The 20,840-nt window shown below is 35.8% G+C and overlaps 1 protein-coding gene across 9 annotated transcripts in view; it reads right to left on the reverse strand.

Moving 5' to 3' along the window:
• The window catches only part of LOC107746996 (neurotrimin-like), a 337,453-nt gene that overhangs the window by 6,429 nt on the left and 310,184 nt on the right, over positions 1 to 20,840 (reverse strand). For 5 of the 9 annotated variants that reach the window (XM_016561376.1, XM_016561380.1, XM_016561379.1 and 2 more), the window contains 5 exons: positions 15,709 to 15,834; positions 4,467 to 4,598; positions 3,477 to 3,597; positions 2,656 to 2,807; positions 2,330 to 2,365 (listed from right to left, as the gene is read on the reverse strand). In XM_016561376.1, the coding sequence (XP_016416862.1) occupies positions 2,330 to 2,365; positions 2,656 to 2,807; positions 3,477 to 3,597; positions 4,467 to 4,598; positions 15,709 to 15,834 (567 nt within the window). The remainder of the gene's footprint in view (positions 1 to 2,329; positions 2,366 to 2,655; positions 2,808 to 3,476; positions 3,598 to 4,466; positions 4,599 to 15,708; positions 15,835 to 20,840) is intronic. The other 4 variants (XM_016561382.1, XM_016561381.1, XM_016561378.1 and 1 more) reach the window with 1 other exon arrangement.

A 20,840-nucleotide genomic window follows, 5' to 3' on the forward strand; every position in this document is an offset into this window, starting at 1 on the left:
TCTAGCCTAATACGTCTGCCTATAGCCTATATTGAAGTATGGTTAATATATTATTATATTAATCAATTTAATATAACGTGCGACTAGTTGACTAGAAAATTTTTTAGTAGAGGGCAGGCCTACTTAGCACAAGGAAGCTCTCCATTTTTAAAAAATAAAATGCTATAGCCTAATGACATTACGAAAAGTGCGACAACTGCAAATCACATCGTTATTGCACTGCACGAGTTATGCATGCGTAAGGAGTCAAATGTTGTTGTTTTTTGTTTTTTTTATCACCCTAATTTGATTATGAAGAATGATTTGTTGATCTTGTTTTCCCTTTAATACATACCTTCTGCAATATATTTTTCAATTACTTTCAAAAAGTGGTAGGGACAATATCGACCCTGGCAAAAAGTGGTGGGGACATGTCCCACCCGCAAATTACGCCTATGTTTTAAATAATGTAGGTCTCAGTTTGACCTTTGCTTTTAAACATATCATTCAACATAGCTAAAAGAATCAGTACCATATAAAACTATAAACTATTTAGTATTAAATGAATGACATTCTTTTAAGTTATTCAGCTATTTGAGATCTATTAGTTAAAGTGTGCACTGCAACTTCTATTCATCAATAGAATGTGTATTAGCTGCAATTACATAACATGACTTGTCTGAAATTCAATATGATTTTTCTCTATGCATGTGCATTAATGGCAATATTACTGTTGGCACATTCATAGGCTTGATACCACAAGATGGACAAATTGCAGTAGTCTGAGAGTAAAAAGTAAAAAGTTAAATTGGCTGAGGTCTCTCCTACTGTGGCAGTACAATGGTAAATTGGGTTGATATACTGTATTGATACAATGATACTGTATGATTTATGTACAATCTCAGAAAAAAAGGTATAAAAGCTGTCACTGGGCCTGTACCTTTTCAAAATGTAAACCTTTGGACATAAAATGTACATTTTAGCACCTAAATAGTACAAATTTGAACCTTTTAAAAGGTACTGCCCCACTGACAGCTATTGTAGAGTGTACCATAAACCATTGTGTACTACCATGGTTCCTAAGTCCAGGTAAGACCATGGCACTTTTTTTGTAAGGGGCAAATGTACATTTAAAGTGATTTATAGCTCAGCCAAAAATGATAATATTTGTCATCAATTTCCCACCGTCATGTTATTCCAAACCGCTATGTCTTACTTTCTTATGTGGAATGATACACTGGTTCTTTTCCATGCTACTTTAATGAACAATAACTGAAGATTTTAGGCTTTAAAAAGGATGCAAAAGTACTATAAAAGTATCATAAAAGTAGTCCAATAAACTCATGTTATATTTTTTTGTTATATTCCAGTGAACTGTTAACCACTGCAAGATTACTGTGTCATTGAGAACTTGAGAAGCGGATCAGTCCAATTCAAATGAATTATTCTGGCTGATTTTGAGAATTGAATCAACTGATTCATTAAAAATGTCTAACTCAAAAGAATGATTCTTTTATGAATCGGGCATCACTACTGCTCTCCAACTACTGTATAACTTCAGAAAACGTGGACTTCAGCGCATGAGTCATATGGACCACTTTTACGATACGTTCATGCTGCTTTTCTGTCCGTTTTGTCCAGTCTCTGTTCACTGTAATTACATTGGTTAGAGAACAGTATTCCTTTTTTATCCTGTTCCACAGTAGTATGATTGCAAGTAAATGATGACAATTTTCCTTTAAGTACTTTTCTCATCAGCTGAGTAATAACGAATCACTCACAATTCAACAAACATCAAAAGACATCATATGATGCAGACATGTACTTACAAACAGCGGATGAGAGCATGCATTGACATAATGAAGCCATGCCATGGTGGAGGAAGGTTAGAGAGGAAAGAAAGTGACAGAGGAGAAAGAGAAACATGTTTAGGCTACAGTACAAAAACAGAGACCCATTCATCAACCCACAGTGACTGAAGGCAGATTGAGGCATGTCAGTACCCCGCCAATCCCAGAGCGCCAATTCAGATTGTCACTCAATGTGCTGAATATATTATTGACATTACAAAATGGGATTTTAAGCTAATAACCCCCTTAATAGGAACAGCTAGTGGCCAATTTACATCTGACAATCACATTCTGTCAGACGAGGCACGACAATTATATTACCCTGTTCAAATCAGGGAAATTTTGTGAGCCGCCCTCGCCGATAAACTTGAGTGCCATATCAACGACTTGGCCTTGTCACATTGCGGTTGATATGAAAATAACCATGTTTGCATCTTCTTTGCCTATTAAACACGCTGGAACATGCTTTAGGAGGCCACATTCCCATGCACTCTACTAACCTTGCAATAGCGTCGAACTAGTGGGTTCAATTATTTCTACATCAACAAAAACAAACACAAAAACATGAATCAAAAGCAAATGAAGGAGAATCCTGAGATGAAAATCTCAAAGATTAATAGTTGAACGGGTCAGAAACTACGAAAAAAAAATTCATAGTGTTTACAGGAACGTTATCAGCATGAAGTTCTGCTTTCGTTCAGCTTATTTTTTTTTGAACGAAAATTTAAGCAAAAAAAATAAAAAAAATTAAACTAGTTGAAGAATTGTGAAGAGGCTCCTAACAGACTTTAAGATTTGACTGAAACCAGCAACTACTGAAACTTACCGTATAGGATGATGCTTGTGTTAGCGCTCCCAAGTTTGTTGATAGCAATGCAGGTGTAATTGCCATAGTCTGCCTCGGACACGTTGAAGAATGTCAGCTTTGAAAATGCTCCGGCATCCTCAATCTCAATGCCATCAAAGTCACTGAAGATCCTGGGAAACAGTCAGCAAATGGGGAGACTTGAATCAGCCTGGCCTTGTTTACGCTACATCAGAGCTTGCTTTGAAGCTAGAAGTTACATTTATGACAGCATCAACATTTTCGGACGCAGATTGCGGCGGGCCTGGATACATTAAAAGGAGGCAAAACTGCAGGATTGAATTACTGGCAGTGGCACGCAGAGGGACACGCAACACGCGTGCTTCTGCACATTTAATTATGATACAAAATTGTGACAACTTATTCTTCACTTGACATCAAAGACAGTTTGAGAGAACATACTGAGACACATTCCAGCCAAAGGCACTCAAGTATTTTGCTGTTAAATACAGTGAACAAATGACAGCACATCTAGTCAGTCATGTAAAACTACTGAAAAATATTTGTCCTTCACCTCACAATGTCAATTCCAATATTATACATCTGACAGATATACAGGAAATACAGAACACTCTTGTTAAGAACTAGCTGCTTCTGTATACATCTAGCAAAAAAGAAACTGTAAATTGAAAGAGAAAGAGAAATTACAGAGTGTACACAAACACACACACACACACACACACACACACACACATATAACACTAAGTGTTACATTGAGGTTACGGTTTTATCCCAAAGAAAGGAACAGATGAAGCAGAATATCCTGAAGTGATATGCCATACCTCCTGTCATCTCTGTACCACTCAAAATCTGCCTCGGGTACAGCATCTGCCTCACACTGCAGGACACCTCTCTGACCCAGGGTCACGCCGACATCTCTGCCATCTGAAACACTGGGAGGGTCTAAACACACAAAACCACATAAAGGATCTCTGTTAGGGTCTGTTACTTAGTGACCATCATAATGCAACTTCAAACAACAAACAAACAAAATTAAATATAATTTGTACACAAAGCGGGATCAAAAGTACACTATTGGTCATTCTTTTATTTTGCATTTCAAGACATTTACTTACAAATTATATTATAATTTTATATTTATTTATTTAAATAAAATCCTAAAATGTCTGTGTATTAACATGTTTGAATAAATAAAGTACAAATAAAATTTGTACACAAAGTGGGGTTCAAAGGTCTTAAACCTTTGAACTTTTGTTTTGCATTTTAAGACATTTTGCTACACATTATATTATCATTTTATATTTATTTATTTCAATAAAATCCTTTCTCTTTATTTACAGAAAACGTTAAAGTTGTTTAAATAAATAAATGAATAAATACAGATAATTTGTAAACAAAGTGGGGTTCAAAAGTCTTAAAACACTAGCAATGCTTTTGTTTTTCATTTTGAGACATTTCATTACAAATTCTGTTATAATTTTATATTTATTTAAATAAAACCTTGAAAGTTTACAGGTTTAAACAAATAAGCAAATAAACGTTTTGCACATAAAGTCGGGTTCAAAAGTCTTAAGATTTAGTGATGATGTTTTTGTTGCATTTTTAAGACATTTCATTAACAAAAACTTTATTTATTTATTAAATAAATCATCATTATAAATGTATTTATTTAAAAGTGAACAAATATTTGTTTACAAATAAATAAACAAGTCAAAAAATAAGTCCATAAATAAATAAATTTAAAAAAAATTACATATGCAATATAAATTGTATATGTATGTAATGTTGACTTAAATTCAAAAGAGACTTACAGTTGACTGTGAGCTCAACAGTCTGTGTGTCCACTGCAATGTCATTGGATGCGGTGCATTCATACACTCCTGCTCTATATCTGCTGATGAATAGAATCTCCAGAACCTCGCTGTCTGAGCTTAGGCTGTCATCTGAACAAGAAAACATTAAAATAAGTCATGATCTGTATTAAAGCTCTCAAAAGAGAGAAGGGTTGTCTATGATTCCTCAAAACACAACTACAACAAAAACAAATGACTTGATTGGTTGGATAGGAGTCTTGATCCTGAAACAGCAAAGTGTTACTTGGGTAAATAGCATCATGCTGCATGTGTCTCATTATTACTGAAGAGCTGAAATGCGTCTGATTTCCCAGTACTTTGCTTGGGTACAATAAGCCACACTGTAGAGCATGTTGATGCCCTTCTTTGCAAATTCAAACCTCATCTTCCCTGAAATACTGATGCTCTGATGTATTTATAGTCATTTGTGTCCTATTGTGGGAGAAGGCGACACTAGAGATATAAAATTCAATTCAAATATGAGTCTCAGTCTCTGCACAGCTGCTTTGAAGTGTTGGCATACACACCGGAGTCAAACTGCTAAAACATAAGGCGCCTTTTCATGTTCACGAAACCCAGACTAGGGGAAAAAAAAAAAAACGTTGGTGGAAAGGGATCCATGTGATGCAGTTCTCAACGTCAAGCGGTAATACATGGTTGACTTAAATAAATATCGTCCCCAATGTAGTTTCTGACAGCAAAATATCACACTGCATTCACTTAAGTATGTTCTGAAAGACAATGTCTTACACCTGGGAGGGGCTGTTAACGAGAAAGAAAGAGGCACTTCCTTTAACCTGATGAGGAGTGTCAACAGAGCGCTCTGGAGAAAGAAGCTCATTACCGTTCAACACTGTACACACCTCGCTGCACTGAAAAGCAGCTTGAAGTCTACTCAAAAAGGCACTTGTATAATTTTATTGTTGCATTATTTAAAAAGATTACGTTTTAAATTCAAACAATCAACTACACCTTCGGAACGAACCAATTTGCAAATTGAGCCACAGAAGGAGAGTTTCTTCTTCATTCAAGATGTTCATTTTGATGTTTCCCACTGAAAAGTGCACGTTGTTGATGTTGTAAGCTGTATGAAAAGCAAACCATTGCCGTTTGATACCTGGTCCAGCAGAAAGGAAATGCGGTGCTTTGGCATCAGGTGCATTGTGGACTGTCTTCCATCAAAGCGAAGATTGACAAAATGGGACCATTTATTTCCATCAGGGGCTTTGGGTTTCACGGCTGCCATGCAGGATTGTATCAACGCGAAGTACTTGAAGACTGACATCTCAGGTTTTTTTCTTCATCAATACACTCCTGAAGCACATTCATTATGCATGTCTTACATAATGCAACCGCTTTTGTATATTCATGGCCCCCGATGGCATTATAAATGTCAGTCAATAATACGCCCAGGGTATGATTTGTGATATTATCACAAGTTAAAATCAAATGCCTCTTGAGCTGAAATGGTACAAGTATCGCACCGAGTGTCATAAAAAATAGAACAAGCGCCAAACAACTCTATTAATGGAGAAACCAAAGCCACAGAAATGAAGCAGGCTGCCCTCCACAGTCACATCCTCAGATGGCATTCTCACTGATGAATACTGCACACAAAAATGACAACAGCTTCTTGAAATCTCCATTTGCAATCCAAAGTTATACAATGGACACTTTTGTATAGAACTAATTACTTTGTGAAAGTTTTTCTGTTAGTGCCATCATATCTCATCCAAAATATTTAGTTAGTTTTGGCTGAGGCTCTTAGTATAAATGAAAGCAGATATCCACAGACAGAATTAGATTAATTCTGAAGTTATTAAACTATCAGTACTTAAAGGTATAGTTCACAAAAAACAAAAAACAAAAAAAAAGACATTTTTCAACCCATTTTCCAATCAGTCAAATGTGATACAGCAGGATTATAGAGCTGAAGGTGTACTTGGCCCAATTTTTTATTTTTTATTTTTGTGAACTATACCATACAATAAAAGTCAATGGGGTCCAAAACGACATTGCACTCTACTGGCTTTACATGTATGGGCAAGGAAAAACAAAACAAAACAAAACAACCCTGACACATTTTTTCAAAATATTTGCATATCAAATCTGATATAAAACTTGTATTAAGATATAGTTCACCCAAAAATTTTTTATTTTTTTTTTGCCCATACAATTAAAGTCAATGTGGTCCAAAACGACATTAGACTAAAATTTAAATAAATGAATAAATACATAGATACATAAATACACTGAGGCATATTCAAAATATCTTCTGTGTTCAACAAGCAACTAATATTTTAATACTTTTGAGCATAAATTTAACAATTCCAAATTTCCTAGCTGAGTTTTTCCAGGCCAATTTGCTATTGTTGTATCAATTGTTCCAGATAACCAGCCCTGAAATTGCATGTGAAAACAAAGTGAAGTTATGTTTCTTTTCACTCAGACAGTCTCCCCCTGTCAAATAAGATGTTTTTGTCTAGAATAAGATGCAAACTGGATCAGAATTTATATTGATATTCAAAAGTATGGCTATATAAGTTAGCAGGCAAAAATAATCTGGAACTAATCTACGAAACACTGTTTTAAATTCACCATCTAGAACTATTGGACTGTCCTAGACCTCTAGCTAAAGTAGCTCAGCCCAGTATGAGTGTAAAGTACTGCAGCAAAGCAGAGAGCAACGAACTAATACTGCAGAGCTGTTGTACACACACACAAAACCCCAGAGAGAAGGAAAGCAGAGTTGGGCAAGGTGCTGAATCAATCCAGGCACAGCTGAATATGTCATCTTACGAGCGACAGGTTCTCTGTCTGATCCCTCCAGAGCAGCGGGGCAGGAACGCCATTACCGAACCACCTGATTTCCTCCGCTTCTGTTCTGAACGTGAACCAAACACCAGATCTGCCTACATCAGAGGTCACAAGATATCTCATTAGCCACTTTTGGTGCATGATACAATGGGTTGTTTGATTAGTCACGGCTATAATGAGATTTATATCCAGGTAAGTACTGCATTGTCGGTTGAAGAAGAATAATCTGTTTATTAATTTAGAAAACAAAAGGTCTATTAACTGACATAAAAATACAGACTTGACTAGTGCAAAACCTTTAATGCATTATCTGCTTGAGGAAAACAAACACAGATAGCGTGAGTCACACATATGCCCTGCAGATATTCATTGGCTTTATTCAGCTGAGATTCTTGTCAGCAAAGATAATGCAGTTTGACAGGCTTGCTTTGATTCCAGCCATCACATATCTTCAGTCCTTCAGTCTTTGTTTGACTTAAAAATGCAAAGTGAAAGCCACATCTGTTACTAATGCTGAAATATGCTTTTGTTTGTGCGAACGAGTGCAAATGTGTTTGCGCTACATTTGTATTCAGTATATAAGCGCAAAAAGCACCCACAATCCAGTTTAATCACCTTCTAAATGTGCTGAAATATCTTAATTAGGTTGTTGTTATTCTCTCCGGCTTAAATGCATGCGCAAAATTGGGTGTTTTGGTAAATTCGGCTCTTGAATGGAGACTAGATGGAACAGCGGGCTGTAATTGATTTGAGAGACAGATAATACAAGCTTGAATGCGACTGAAAAGATAAATACACAGCAGAGTACATTAGCATGGGGTAGTTTGCGGTTCCACAAAGTAGTTCACAGATCCGTATCTTTCTAAACCCCCGAGGCCATTGCTCAGGAGAGAGAAACACCATAACCAGATCCGACCAGAGTAATATCAATCTATAACCCCACTCCAAATGCATTCATTTCACTCTGTGTTTCTGTCATCCAAAAAAAACCCCTCTCGAAAATAACTAGAGTCAGCACAGAACCAGGTAGGGGAGGGTGAGAGAAAAATAGTGAGCGAGATCGGCAGAGTAGAACTGTATTAGCAGTTAGGGCTAGCGCTCAGAGGATCATTTGGTTCCTGGAATGAGCTGCCGAACCCAAACACACAGCAGCCTCATTACATAGATGGTTATAAACAGGATTAATGCAATCACAGCTCAATAAAAACCTCAAGCAATGTGCTCCACACAATGTGCTCTTCACTGAGCCAAAACCCAAATTCGCACTGATCTAATAGGAGTGTTCACTCCTGGGACACAGACGCTCATTAAAAACAATGTTTATTCAAGTCGATTAAACAGCAGCAATGATAAATTAGCAACATTATTGACCCTATTCCTCACCCAAAGGTAAAACAACGCAGTAACACAATAACAACACGTTTACTCTTCCCATACCCACAATGCAGCTCACATGCTGCTTGCTCTGATCTTTAGCCCACTGGATTTTACAGAGAGAGAGAGAAATAAGGGATTGGGTGAATATCCCTTTTTGAGGATTGAAAAAATCAGTAAACAAGCCTTCCCACCAAAGGGTTTTGCTCTGATCACATGAAAGAAAGACCATGCACAGCCTGCAAATGATTCATCCAAGTGTGTAATATGTCTATTAAAAAGCCTCAGGGGATAATAACATTAATATATCATCTTTATAGTTTCTTTTGAGCATAAACGAGCGTGGAAGGCAGAACATTGGCTGTTATCCACATCCTCCACAAATACTGAAGGGTGTGAAGTAGTTTGAGAAAGACCACTAGTGCAATGCAAATACAATAGTTTCTTCATTAGTATTTTTTCAGTAAATTACATGCAATTATCTTTAAAGATATTAAAAATTGTGTAAGATAACTAATTTTCAAAAATTACATCTTAAGTTAATTTTCAATCATCATTGGCATTTTTAAGCATAAACATCACTATCTTTAATTAAATGTATGTAACAGGAAAAAAGTACAGGTGGCCAAAATTGTTAGAACACTTGGCATATTTAAGAGGTTTCAGTTGTTTTTTTTTTAATTGGCCATTACAATACCCATAAAACAAACTATTGCCAGAACTACCTGCGACGAAAGGAATCTGCTGGAACACTGAAAATGATGGACTGGCCCCCTCAAAAAGTCTGGACCTCGACCCCATCGAGCAAATTTGGGGTGAGTTGGAAAATAAACTGGACAGATCTATTGTACATCCAAAGGAAAGCCTTTGGCTTGAGTTGCAGAAGGCATGGGATAACATTAGTGTTGAAGTTCTCAGGAAATATATTGACACTGTGCCAGAGAGATGTGCTGCTGTAATTGCTGCAATAGGTGGACATACCAAATATTAAAGTTAAAAGTGGATGAAACAGTACGACTTCATCTGGTATTTGTTGTGCTCAGAGCAACCATCTGCATGGACAATTTTGGCCACCACTGTATATGGTAAGAAAATACTTCAAATCGTAGCATATTGTGGAATTTTGCTTCTCAAGTAAATTCCTCTTATTTTCTGGATGTTTCAATATTTTACTGGAAAAAACATTAATGAAAAGTATATTGCATCATTGGAAAAGTATCTTTACAGTTTGCAAAAAAAATCTGGATTTCTAGAAACACAACATAAATCACTGATGTTCTGAACCGTAAAGTTATGAAAAGGTTTCTGGGAAAATCGCATACTGTTCTAGCAAAACAACAAAAGAGCTTACTATAATATTCATGATTTCAGCAAAAACAACTGGTCTGGTACTAAATTTCAGTTTTTAGTTGTTGTAGACTTTGGGCTTGATCAATAATTCAGATTGCTAATAGCCAGTCACACAAAATCTCAGAACTGAATCTCACACAGAATTTCCACAGAACTGGAATGTCTGTCAATAACAAAGTTCTACACATCCACTGACCCCAGTGAGTTCATTTACAAAATATTCTGGCTAATCTAAAAATGCATAAAAGTGTAGCACTCTCATTTTACATTTTCTGCAAAATTATGGCAATTTCCCATCATAACTGTGCCGCTAATGGCCTTAAAATCACATTTCAGTGCTTTTTATGTAAATGCATTTTGCCATAAATTCAATCTAAACCACATTAAATCATCCATCAACCTTTTCTCCATGACAAAATCGCGATATGCTGCTGTTAGCATTAACTACAGCATTCTACACATGAAGGTGAACTCTAGAAAGTCATTAAAGCACAAATAACATTGCTGTTGCATGTTTCTTTAATGAGAATGGATGATAGCAGGCCTAGCTGCCCTCTTTAGATTAGGTCTAGATAAAGTAAGGACTTGGTATGATCGTAATCTTGAGAAAAAATACAAGCGAGTGATGTGAGACGGGAGACACGACGTAACATCATGAAATCTCTCGGTTTATATAGAGAGTCCAGAGAAAGAGCCGTGTGGCTTTGAGCGAAGTGCCATTTAAAGGTCGGAGATGTGTACTTACAGAACTAAGTGTGACTGGCAGACTTATTTCAGCCCTTTATTGAAACAATGTGGAAACGCTGCGGTAAATCTAAATGATTGTAGTACGGTGAATGCTCAAGGGAGCAGGTGCGCTTGACATCAACAGGCTCTCTTGTCTGTCTAATACAAATTTTTAAAAGAAACAAATCTCTACAAGACAACAAATCCCGGTGCTATCGAGATATTAAGATCTTATCGCAAGGGGGTCTGTGTCTTAATTAAGTTTCACACGTCGTTTGGATAGCTTCCGACTGATTCCAGCCCCATCAAGATTCCTGGTTGCCAGCTCTTTGAAGATTATGGCATGCGTTTACAAAAGCAAATCAGATCTGAGAGCCAATGAAGTGTTAAATTGATCAAACGGCACAAAACCATGGCGTTTATAAGTGGTGTAATGTTACTAACGCCAACACACCCCACCATTTCAGAGACTAATTTGAGCCACCTCTGCATTTTTTATTAGTTTTAGAGTCAACACAAAATCAAACTGAACCCTATTTACTTCCTTCATGTATCTTCCTGGCCTTATAAATGATTCATCAGTGCACATTCCAAATAAAAAAATATGTGTTTCTAATCTTTAATTAAAATCACTATGTCCATGCTATTTGGGCATTGTTTTAGCAAACTGGCATATGGTCTAACTCCATTCTGTTATGTTCATTTTTCAAAACCCAATCAAATCATTATGAATAAAATCAAGTACAAACTTAAATATTTGTTACACACACACACACACACACACACACACACACACAGTCAAACCTGTGTCAGAACAAATTCATCTTGATAATCACAAATGAATTACAGTAAAACCAAAATTTATTCAGACACCTTCAAAATTTCTCACATTATCACAGTTTATTCGCTATGGTTTAGAAAATGGTAACAAAATATGACCTCAAGAACTCAAGAGTTAAACTGTGTCAGAACAAATTCTTCTTGATAACTTTGATAGAACGGTATGTAATAAAGCATGGTCAGGTCAAAGTGTCAAATCAAATTTTTGGTCCCAAATTTTTTATCAATTTTACTGGTAGTCCACTGTATAAAGAATTTTTGGGTATAACATGTCACAGTTTATTTTATTTTGTTATCCTTACTTACATAAATGAACTATAGTGTCCAGCACCCACTAGTAAAAAAATATCAAAAATGATATCTGGTGCCTGAATAATTTTTGGTTTGACTGTATATACAGGTGCATCTCAAAAAATTAGAATATCGTAAAAAAGTTCATTTTTTTTGGTAGCTTATTTCAAAAAGTGAAACTGTCATATATTCTAGATTCATTACATGTAAAGTAAAATATTTCAAAAGTTTTTTTGTTTTTGTTTTAATTTTGATGATTAGAGCTTACAGTCAAAAATCCAGTATCTCAAATATTAGAATATTTACATTTGAGTTTCATGAAATGACCATTCCTACAGTATAAATTCCGGGTATCTATTGTTCTTTGAAACCACAATAATGGGGAAGACTGCTGACTTGGCAATGGTCCAGAAGACGATCGTTGACGCCCTCCACAAAGAGAGTAAGTCACAGAAGGTCATTACTGAAAGGGGTGGCTGTTCACAGAGTGCTGTATCAAAGCATATTAAATGCAAAGTTGACTGGAAGGAAGAAATTGGGTAGGAAAGGTGCACAAAGCAACAGGGATGACCACAAGCTTGAGAATAATGTCAAGCAAAGCCGATTTAAACACTTGGGAGAGCTTCACAAGGAGTGGACTGAAGCTGGAGTCAGTGCATCAAGAGTCACCACGCTCAGACGTCTTCAGGAAAAGGGCTACCAAGCCACTTCTGAAACAGAAACAACGTCAGAAGCATCTTACCTGGGCTAAGGAGAAAAAGAACTGGACTGTTGCTCAGTGGTCCAAAGACCTATTTTCAGATAAAAGTAAATTTTGCATTTCATTTGGAAATCAAGGTCTGGAGTCTGGAGGAAGACTGAGGAGGCACAGAATCCAAGCTGCTTGAAGTCCGGTGTGAAGTTCCCGAAGTCAGTGATGATTTGGGGTGCCGTGACGTCTGCTGGTGTTGGTCCATTGTGTTTTATCAAGTCCAAAGCCAATGCAGCCGTCTACCAGGAGATTTTGGAGCACTTTATGCTTTCATCTGCTGACAAGCTTTATGGAAATGCTGATTTCCATTTCCAGCAGGACTTTAGCACCTGTCCACAGTGCCAAAACTACTTCCAAGTGGTTTGCTGACCATGATATTACTGTGCTTGATTGGCCAGCCAACATGCCTGACCTGAACCCCATATGGAATCTATGGGACATTTTCAAGAGAAAGATGAGAAACAGTCGATCCAACAATACAGACAAGCTGAAGGCTCAATAGTGCCTCAGCAGTGCTACAGGCTGATCGCTTCCATGCCACACCTCACTAGCTGCGTTTCCATCCACCTATTTTATTCGTATTTTGGAATATCACATTAAAAAACGCTGTATGGAAACGCCAAGATGCGCATAAATTCTAAAAATGCACATAAAAAACATTTGAGTAGGATAAACTTTTTATCCTATAAGAAAAAATGTGTATTAACTACGATGGAAACACATTTACCAAAAATAAATTCCTCCATGCGCATCGAAAAAGTCATGTGACTTTGCGTTATGAGACGGGACTCGACTTGACTAGCAGTGGACTGATCTCGTTCACAGCATCTATATGTTGTTATGGTCATTCTGAAATGCCTGAGCAAAGTCTGTCGTCAAAGTATTTCTGTATAATTGTCTTACACGACTGCATTCCCAAACAGCAGCATCCACCTCCAAAAGCATTGACAGCATTTATTGTGTTACGTCTGCTCACTCTGAGGTGCAAGTAATTTATATCATATATGAAAATTATTATATTCAGTGGCTTCTCCTATATTCTTAGTGATATTTAGCAAGTTTAATTTGAATCTTTGGATGGAAACATAGCTACTGATGCTGTCATTTGTGCTAAAGGAGCCCCGACCAAATATTGAGTGCATAAATGAACATACTTTAAAGAACTTGAACTTTTATGTTTTGCAAATCCTTTTTTTTTATTGATCTTAGGAAATATTTTAATATTTTTGAGATACTGGATTTTTGACTTTCATGAGCTGTAAGCTCTAATCATCAAAATTAAAACAGAAAACTTTTTAAAATGTTTTCCTTTACATGTAATGAATCTAGAATACATGAAAGTTTCGCTTTTTGAAATAAGTTACAAAAAAAATGAATTTTTTCACGATATTCAAATTTTTTTAGATGCACCTGTATATATGTATATATGATTATCAAAGGCCCCGATATTCTTCAAGTGATTTTTTGTTGAGGAAGATGCACAGCAAATATTTATATATTATAAATGTAATATATTTACAGTATATATAAATTCTGTTTATTAATGGTTCAGTATTTGGTCATATGATGAAGTCAGTGGAGTCCAAAACAACTTTGGACTCCACTGACTCATTGTATGGACCAAAAAAAAAAAAAGAGAAAAAACTTAGTCATTTCTCAAAACATCTTCTTTTGTGTTCATACAGGGGTAGGGAAATCATTACAGAATTTATATTTTAAACTGAACTATCTTTTTAAGTAGGGATGCACCGCTACCGATACTGGTATCTGTATCGGGCCCAATACTGAGCTCCTGTACTCTTTATATTTTAAACTGAACTATCTTTTTAAGTAGGGATGCACCGCTACCGATACTGGTATCTGTATCGGGCCCAATACTGAGCTCCTGTACTCTTTATATTTTAAACTGAACTATCTTTTTAAGTAGGGATGCACCGCTACCGATACTGGTATCTGTATCGGGGCCCAATACTGAGCTCCTGTACTCATACTCGTTAAAATGCCCCGATACCAAACGCCGATACCACACAGCATGTGATAAGTGCCATATTCAGACAATGAAACACCGACAACAGCACAACAGACAGCAGAATGGAGTTATTAGAGATTAAAGATGTCTACGAAGTATATGTATGCAATGAATATAATGTTAAACATTCAGTATTAACGCCTGTATAGCTGAAGTGCGCGGAGTACTGGAAAAAGTGGTATCGGTGCATCCCTACTTTTAAGAAATCTGGTGAAATCTGGAAGTATATAAACGGTGTCCATCTGCCAAATGATGAGGGAAAAACAGGCAGATCCTGTGGTCCAACAAGACTCTGACTTGACTGAATCCCCTCTGAAAACAGATATTTTATTCCTAAAAGCAGTTGAAACTCTTAGTATACAACTGTACCGTATCATAATGGAATCCCATCTGAAACTCTTTCACTAATCTCCAAAAAAAAAACAAACAAAAAAACAGAGCAGTCACTTCTGTGTCACATTAACATTTCAATTACCTGATCCTTGTAACAACACAAAAGAAGAAAATGGGGGGTGTGCGGGGTGCATGAGCAGGTACAGCAGTCCAATTGCACCCCATGAATCATAGCGCATTAAAATGCAGTTTTTCCCTGATTAAGTGAAATGGTGCACGGCAGAACAGAGCCGCAGACAGGCCCAAATGGAGCTGATTTGTTCATGTGGCCTGAAGATAAGCAAAATGGACCACTCAGCTTGTATGGTGCATACACAAACACACACATCCGCACAGTCAAAATACACACACACACACACACACACACACACACAGAGCTCTCAGTGAAAAAGACGCCTGATATATTATCTTAGCCGTGCTTAATATGTCAGTGGGATGCAGTATTTTGCTAAATCATAAAGGAAAAAAGTGCACCGTTCTTTGTAATGCAAAATACATCAGCAGTACTGGACCGATATTGAGGATTGCGGTTTCATTTTGAAGGCAAAAGCTATTGACTAAAGATTTGCTTACTTTTCACTGATTATGGTAAATATTTTCAGCACATAAAAGCATGATATGCATCTTACCTGAAGGTGATAACATCCTCCAGCCGATGGCAGGTTCTGGTTTTCCGTTAGCCAGGCACATTAAAGTCACGTTGGAGCCTTCATTCACCACAAGGTCCTTCGACAGGTTCACGATCTTTGGAGGAACTGTAAAACACCAAAATTGTTAATATCTCAACAAATATATAGGTATATGTTTCAATTGTAAATGTCCCTGGTAGATAATGACACATGATACTCTTTATCATGAATACAGACTGCCATAATTAAGAAATCAATGGTCTTTTCCACAGAGCATAAATGTAACATTCAATAAACGTAACATTAATAACTCAAACAAACACACTAAGTATGATTTTTCTATCATATCACAGATCATTCTCAATCAGTTACCTCTCTTTAAAAATGATTCATATGTTTCTGGGTTGTTTTGTGCTTGATTTGATTTGGAAAACTTCAAATAAATTTAACAGAAAAAATCGGTAACATATTTCTTGGGTACTATTTCTATTTGGGGCTGAAAAATTGCAAACTAGACACATTTCACAAGGCTGATTTATTGATTGCCTTTGCAGTTTGAACACAATTTAAACAGACTGCAGAGCAAGCCACAATTCAGACCTGTATGAGGGCCTTGCAGATCTAAAAAAGTCTAGAACTCAGCAAAACTAAAGATGTTACAAATACCTTATTTAGTTACCCTACGGGGAATAGCGGTAAAGGGTGTCGACATCCTCTCTTCAGGAGAGCAAATTATGGCCTACTTTTCAAAAGGAGTGTTAAACATTTACTACAACACTCACAGACAAGTAGTACACTTTAGCACTTGGAATAAATTATTGATTTACATGCACTATCAGTCATTTTTTTTTAAAGAAATTAATACTTTTTAGTAAGTAAACTGATCAAAGGTAACAGTAAACACATTTATAATGTTACAAAACATTTCGATTTTAAATAAATGCTGTTCTTTTGAACTTTACATACATCAGAGAATCCTATAAAAAATGCATCACGGTTTCCACAAAAAATATTAAGCAACACAACTGTTTCCAACATTGATAATAAGAAGAAATGTTTCTTGAGCACCAAATCTGAATATTAGAATGATTTCTAAAGAATCTTGTGACACTGCAGATTGGAGTATTGATGGTGAAAATTCAGCTTTGCCAACACAAGATTAAACAAAATTTTAAAATATATAAAAAAAATAAATCAATTATTTTTAAAGTGCAGATAACTTTTTTTTTTGACTGTATTTGTGATCAAATAATCAAATAAAAAAAGAAATAATATTCCGATCTTAATGAGCCGAAACCTTTTAACAGTAGTGTGGACAGCCCTTTTCCCCCGTTTATTAGAAACAACCTTGAAGGAGACATTAATATGTATATTCAAATGAAGTGAAATCCAGAGGATCTGCTCTTAGAGGATCACCCAAGATTGTTGAGCTGTTGTTTTCGGCACAGGCACACTGAGGATTCACACATACTATTTTGAGTACAGAACCATGAATCCCTCCAATACCTTTACAAGCTTTTCCTCACAAAACCACGGCTCATATTATAAAAATCGTCCTGCAACATAAAGGTCAGTTAAGTTAAAGGTCAGTTCAGTATAATGTCTCCAATCTCTGGAGAGCATCCTGCACTTTTGCCTCGATGATGGCCGGCAAAATATGTTTGACTTGACTTCCGTAACGGTAGAATGAAGTCCTTTAGAGGCCATTAACTAATTCCCTCCACTGTAAATGAAGATCCACAACGAGCTGCCGCAGAAACGCTTCTGTTGAAAATTCATTCAATAAATGCCTTCAGGCGGCATACGCACAATATCTCCTTCCATGAAACCTTACAAAACAAAACACACAGTGTATGAGCACGCTGCTTTAAACAATTAGCATTATCATTAAGCGCTCAAAAGTGATGTTCTCAGTAAATGTAATAATAGGTGGCACTGATGGTGTGATCAGAAAAATACCAGTGTCGTTTGACACGTTCTGTTTTGCTATTGAATGCAGATATTATTTTGACACGTGTACTCTGTCAAGAGATTTGGTTTTGCATTTTAAAGCTGAGACAACTCAACAAAGGTTGCCGTCACCGTCTGAGCTGGTACTAACAAAGCCATGCAGTACCACCGTTTTATCCTGGTTTAGTCACTAAAGACATGTTCCTCCAGAGACACTTGGCTATAAATAATTCATTTAACGTCAGTCTAAGTGTACGTCCTCTTTATATGTGACAGAGATACATTCTTTTCTGATGATTTTCTTTTTTTTCCTACATATATTATTAAGGTCAAGTTCACAATGTTCTCTCTAAATCAAACCCAGACACCACGCTGAGCAAAAGATAATATTATAGGCCTACTTTGTACAGTGAAATTAAATTATCAAAGCTCAACATTGTCATTCGTAGAAATACAGAAGAGGACTGCAGACCAACAGCAATAACATCTTAACATACACTATTGTTCACAACGGTTTTTTTTAACAAGAATGCATTACATTTATTGAATACAAGAATACATTACATTTATTAAAGACATGTATAATGTTAAAAAAACATTTCTTTATCAAATATATTCTGTTTTTTTTTTTACTTTTATTTTTTAATAAATACTGAAAAAATAGCAGAGTTTCCACATAAAATTAAACGGCACAACTCTTCAACATTGATAATGACAAAAAGTTTTTCTTGAGCGGCAAATCAGCATATTAGAATGATTTCTGAAGGATCATGTGACACTGAAGACTGAAAATTCAGCTTTGCCATCAGAGTAATAAATTACACTTTAAAATATATTTAAATAGAAAATAGCTATTTTAAATCGTAACAATGCATCAATTTTTTTCCCCCCTGTATTTTTGATATAATAAATGCAGCTTTGGTGAGATTGAGAAAACTTCTTTCAAAAGAATTTAAAAACCATACCGACCCCAAAGTTTTGAACAGAGAAGTGCAGGGAATGTTGATGTATTATTTAATTATTGCAGATTCACATTGATTCACACTGAGAATTTAAACCTGATAATTATATTTACTTTTCTTTCCTGAATATATTAACACAATAACTGTACAACTATTATGAGATTAACTGTGATTAAATATTTTAAAGGACTGACAGCTTATTTTAATTATATTTCTTAAAGAAATTATAATTGCTGAATTTGTGTGCAGACTTTATAAGACATTCATTACTTTCATAATGCAGGACAAAAATAAAATGCTAAAAACTTCATCTAAATGCTAAATCTTTGGGCAGCAGCAAGAGCGGTGCGTTTGATTAGCTGCAGCCTAGAATGTTAAATGTGTTTTGCTCGCTGTTCTAAATATGGCAAACATAAAGTCATTCTGAAAAAAGAAAAGCATAAAAAGCTACGCGCACTATTTAGAGCCTCCACACAGCTCTTTAACGCCAGTTTCCAGCAAAAACTGCAGCAAACAAGCTCTGTTTATCGACAAACTGTAACAGTCACCAAAGGAACCATATGAAAGTTAATAAGAGAACTGTTTACAACGGCACCGTGACTCTCCGTATGACAATGACAGTCAGAGTGAGGAATGATTCTATCACTGCGTTTATGACTTGTGTCTTGGAACGATAGCGTGTATCTTTGTGAGCCATATTTCTGATATGGATGGCCGGAATGCAACTCAAAGCCATTTTCAAAGCCAATAAAGGGTTTACAATGACTGTTCTTCCTTTAAATTGCACATATTCTCACACAATCAGTAAAGGAACGTGGCTGTTTGTGTGTGTGTGTGTGTGTTTTCAGTAAGCCGTTTGTGTGTGTGTGTGTGTGTCTCCAGCCTCCATATGAGGTAAAGCATGTTAAATTGCATTTTAATAGAGTCGTACCATCCTCTTACTTTTGATGCCGGATTTCTGAGCTTCAAAGGGATCTTCAGTTGACAGGAGGAGCAATTGAATAGAAATAACTTGGCATATCGCAGTATATTCCCAAGATTTGACCTCAGCTTTCCCTAGCTGAGACGTGGGAATCCTCAGTAAGTCGTGATATGGATGATCATATATAAATATGATCTCACTAGCAAAACAAAACCACAAACACTACAAAAACTAAATTAACAGAAAAGCGTGCTATTCAGATATTAAGAGTTTTCGTTCGATTTAACAAAAGGACAAAAATCTGGCAGACCAGATCAACTGGCAATTTTTTCAACTATCCAGTAATGAGAACTTCATTATAATGATCAGCAGCAATTGGGAGCACCATTAATATGGTTAAGATTATTCCACTTATCATAAAATCATCACCACTAATTATTTTAGATGAAAAAAGAATGAAATGATAAAAGGACTGACATTTATCCTAGCCATAATTCTATTTTCCATTAAGGGGCTAAAAACAACAACAATAATAATAAAAACAACAACAATAAATAAATGTTAACTGAAATAAAACAAAATAAAATAAAAATAAACTTTAGTTTATTTCACCCAGTTGGCAGAGCAACATTATTCATTTTCATTTGGTTTAATTTGAAGTAGGGCTGGACAATAATTCAATATCAATATGTATCGCGATATAATTTTTTTCAATAACGGTGATATGATTTTTAAACACATTTCCGATATTTCGATATACATTACCAGTGTTTCCCATACATTGATTTATTTGTGCCGTTTGACTTCGTTGAATAAACATGAGCACTGCACGTTTCAAAATCAAAAAATGTCGCGGGTGTTTTATATAAATGTATCTGTGAAGGGAACCGACTGTCTTCAGAAAAGTTTCGATGGCATTTTCATTTGATCTGATAAAGGATAAAGGCATTTATAATGTTACAAAAGATTTCTATTTCAGATAAATAGTGTTCATATCGATATCGGAATTATATCGTATCGACCGAAATTAAGAAACATATCGTGATATCAATTTTGGCCATATCGTCCAGCCCTAATTTGAAGCATCAAAATAATTAGAAACATAACACAAACAATAATAATAAAAAACAGACTTTAAATTTTTTTTTAGCAGTAAGTAATAAAATTAACTAAATAACTAAACTTAACTAAAATTAAAACTAAACAAAACACAAAATTAAACATAAACATATATGTATATATATACAGGGCCGTTTCTAGCCAATTTGACGCCCTAGGCGAAATCCCTATTGCCCCCC

Source organism: Sinocyclocheilus rhinocerous, unplaced genomic scaffold (assembly GCF_001515625.1).
Source record: "Sinocyclocheilus rhinocerous isolate Xijiao unplaced genomic scaffold, SAMN03320098_v1.1 scaffold708, whole genome shotgun sequence".
Lineage (NCBI taxonomy): Eukaryota > Metazoa > Chordata > Actinopteri > Cypriniformes > Cyprinidae > Sinocyclocheilus > Sinocyclocheilus rhinocerous.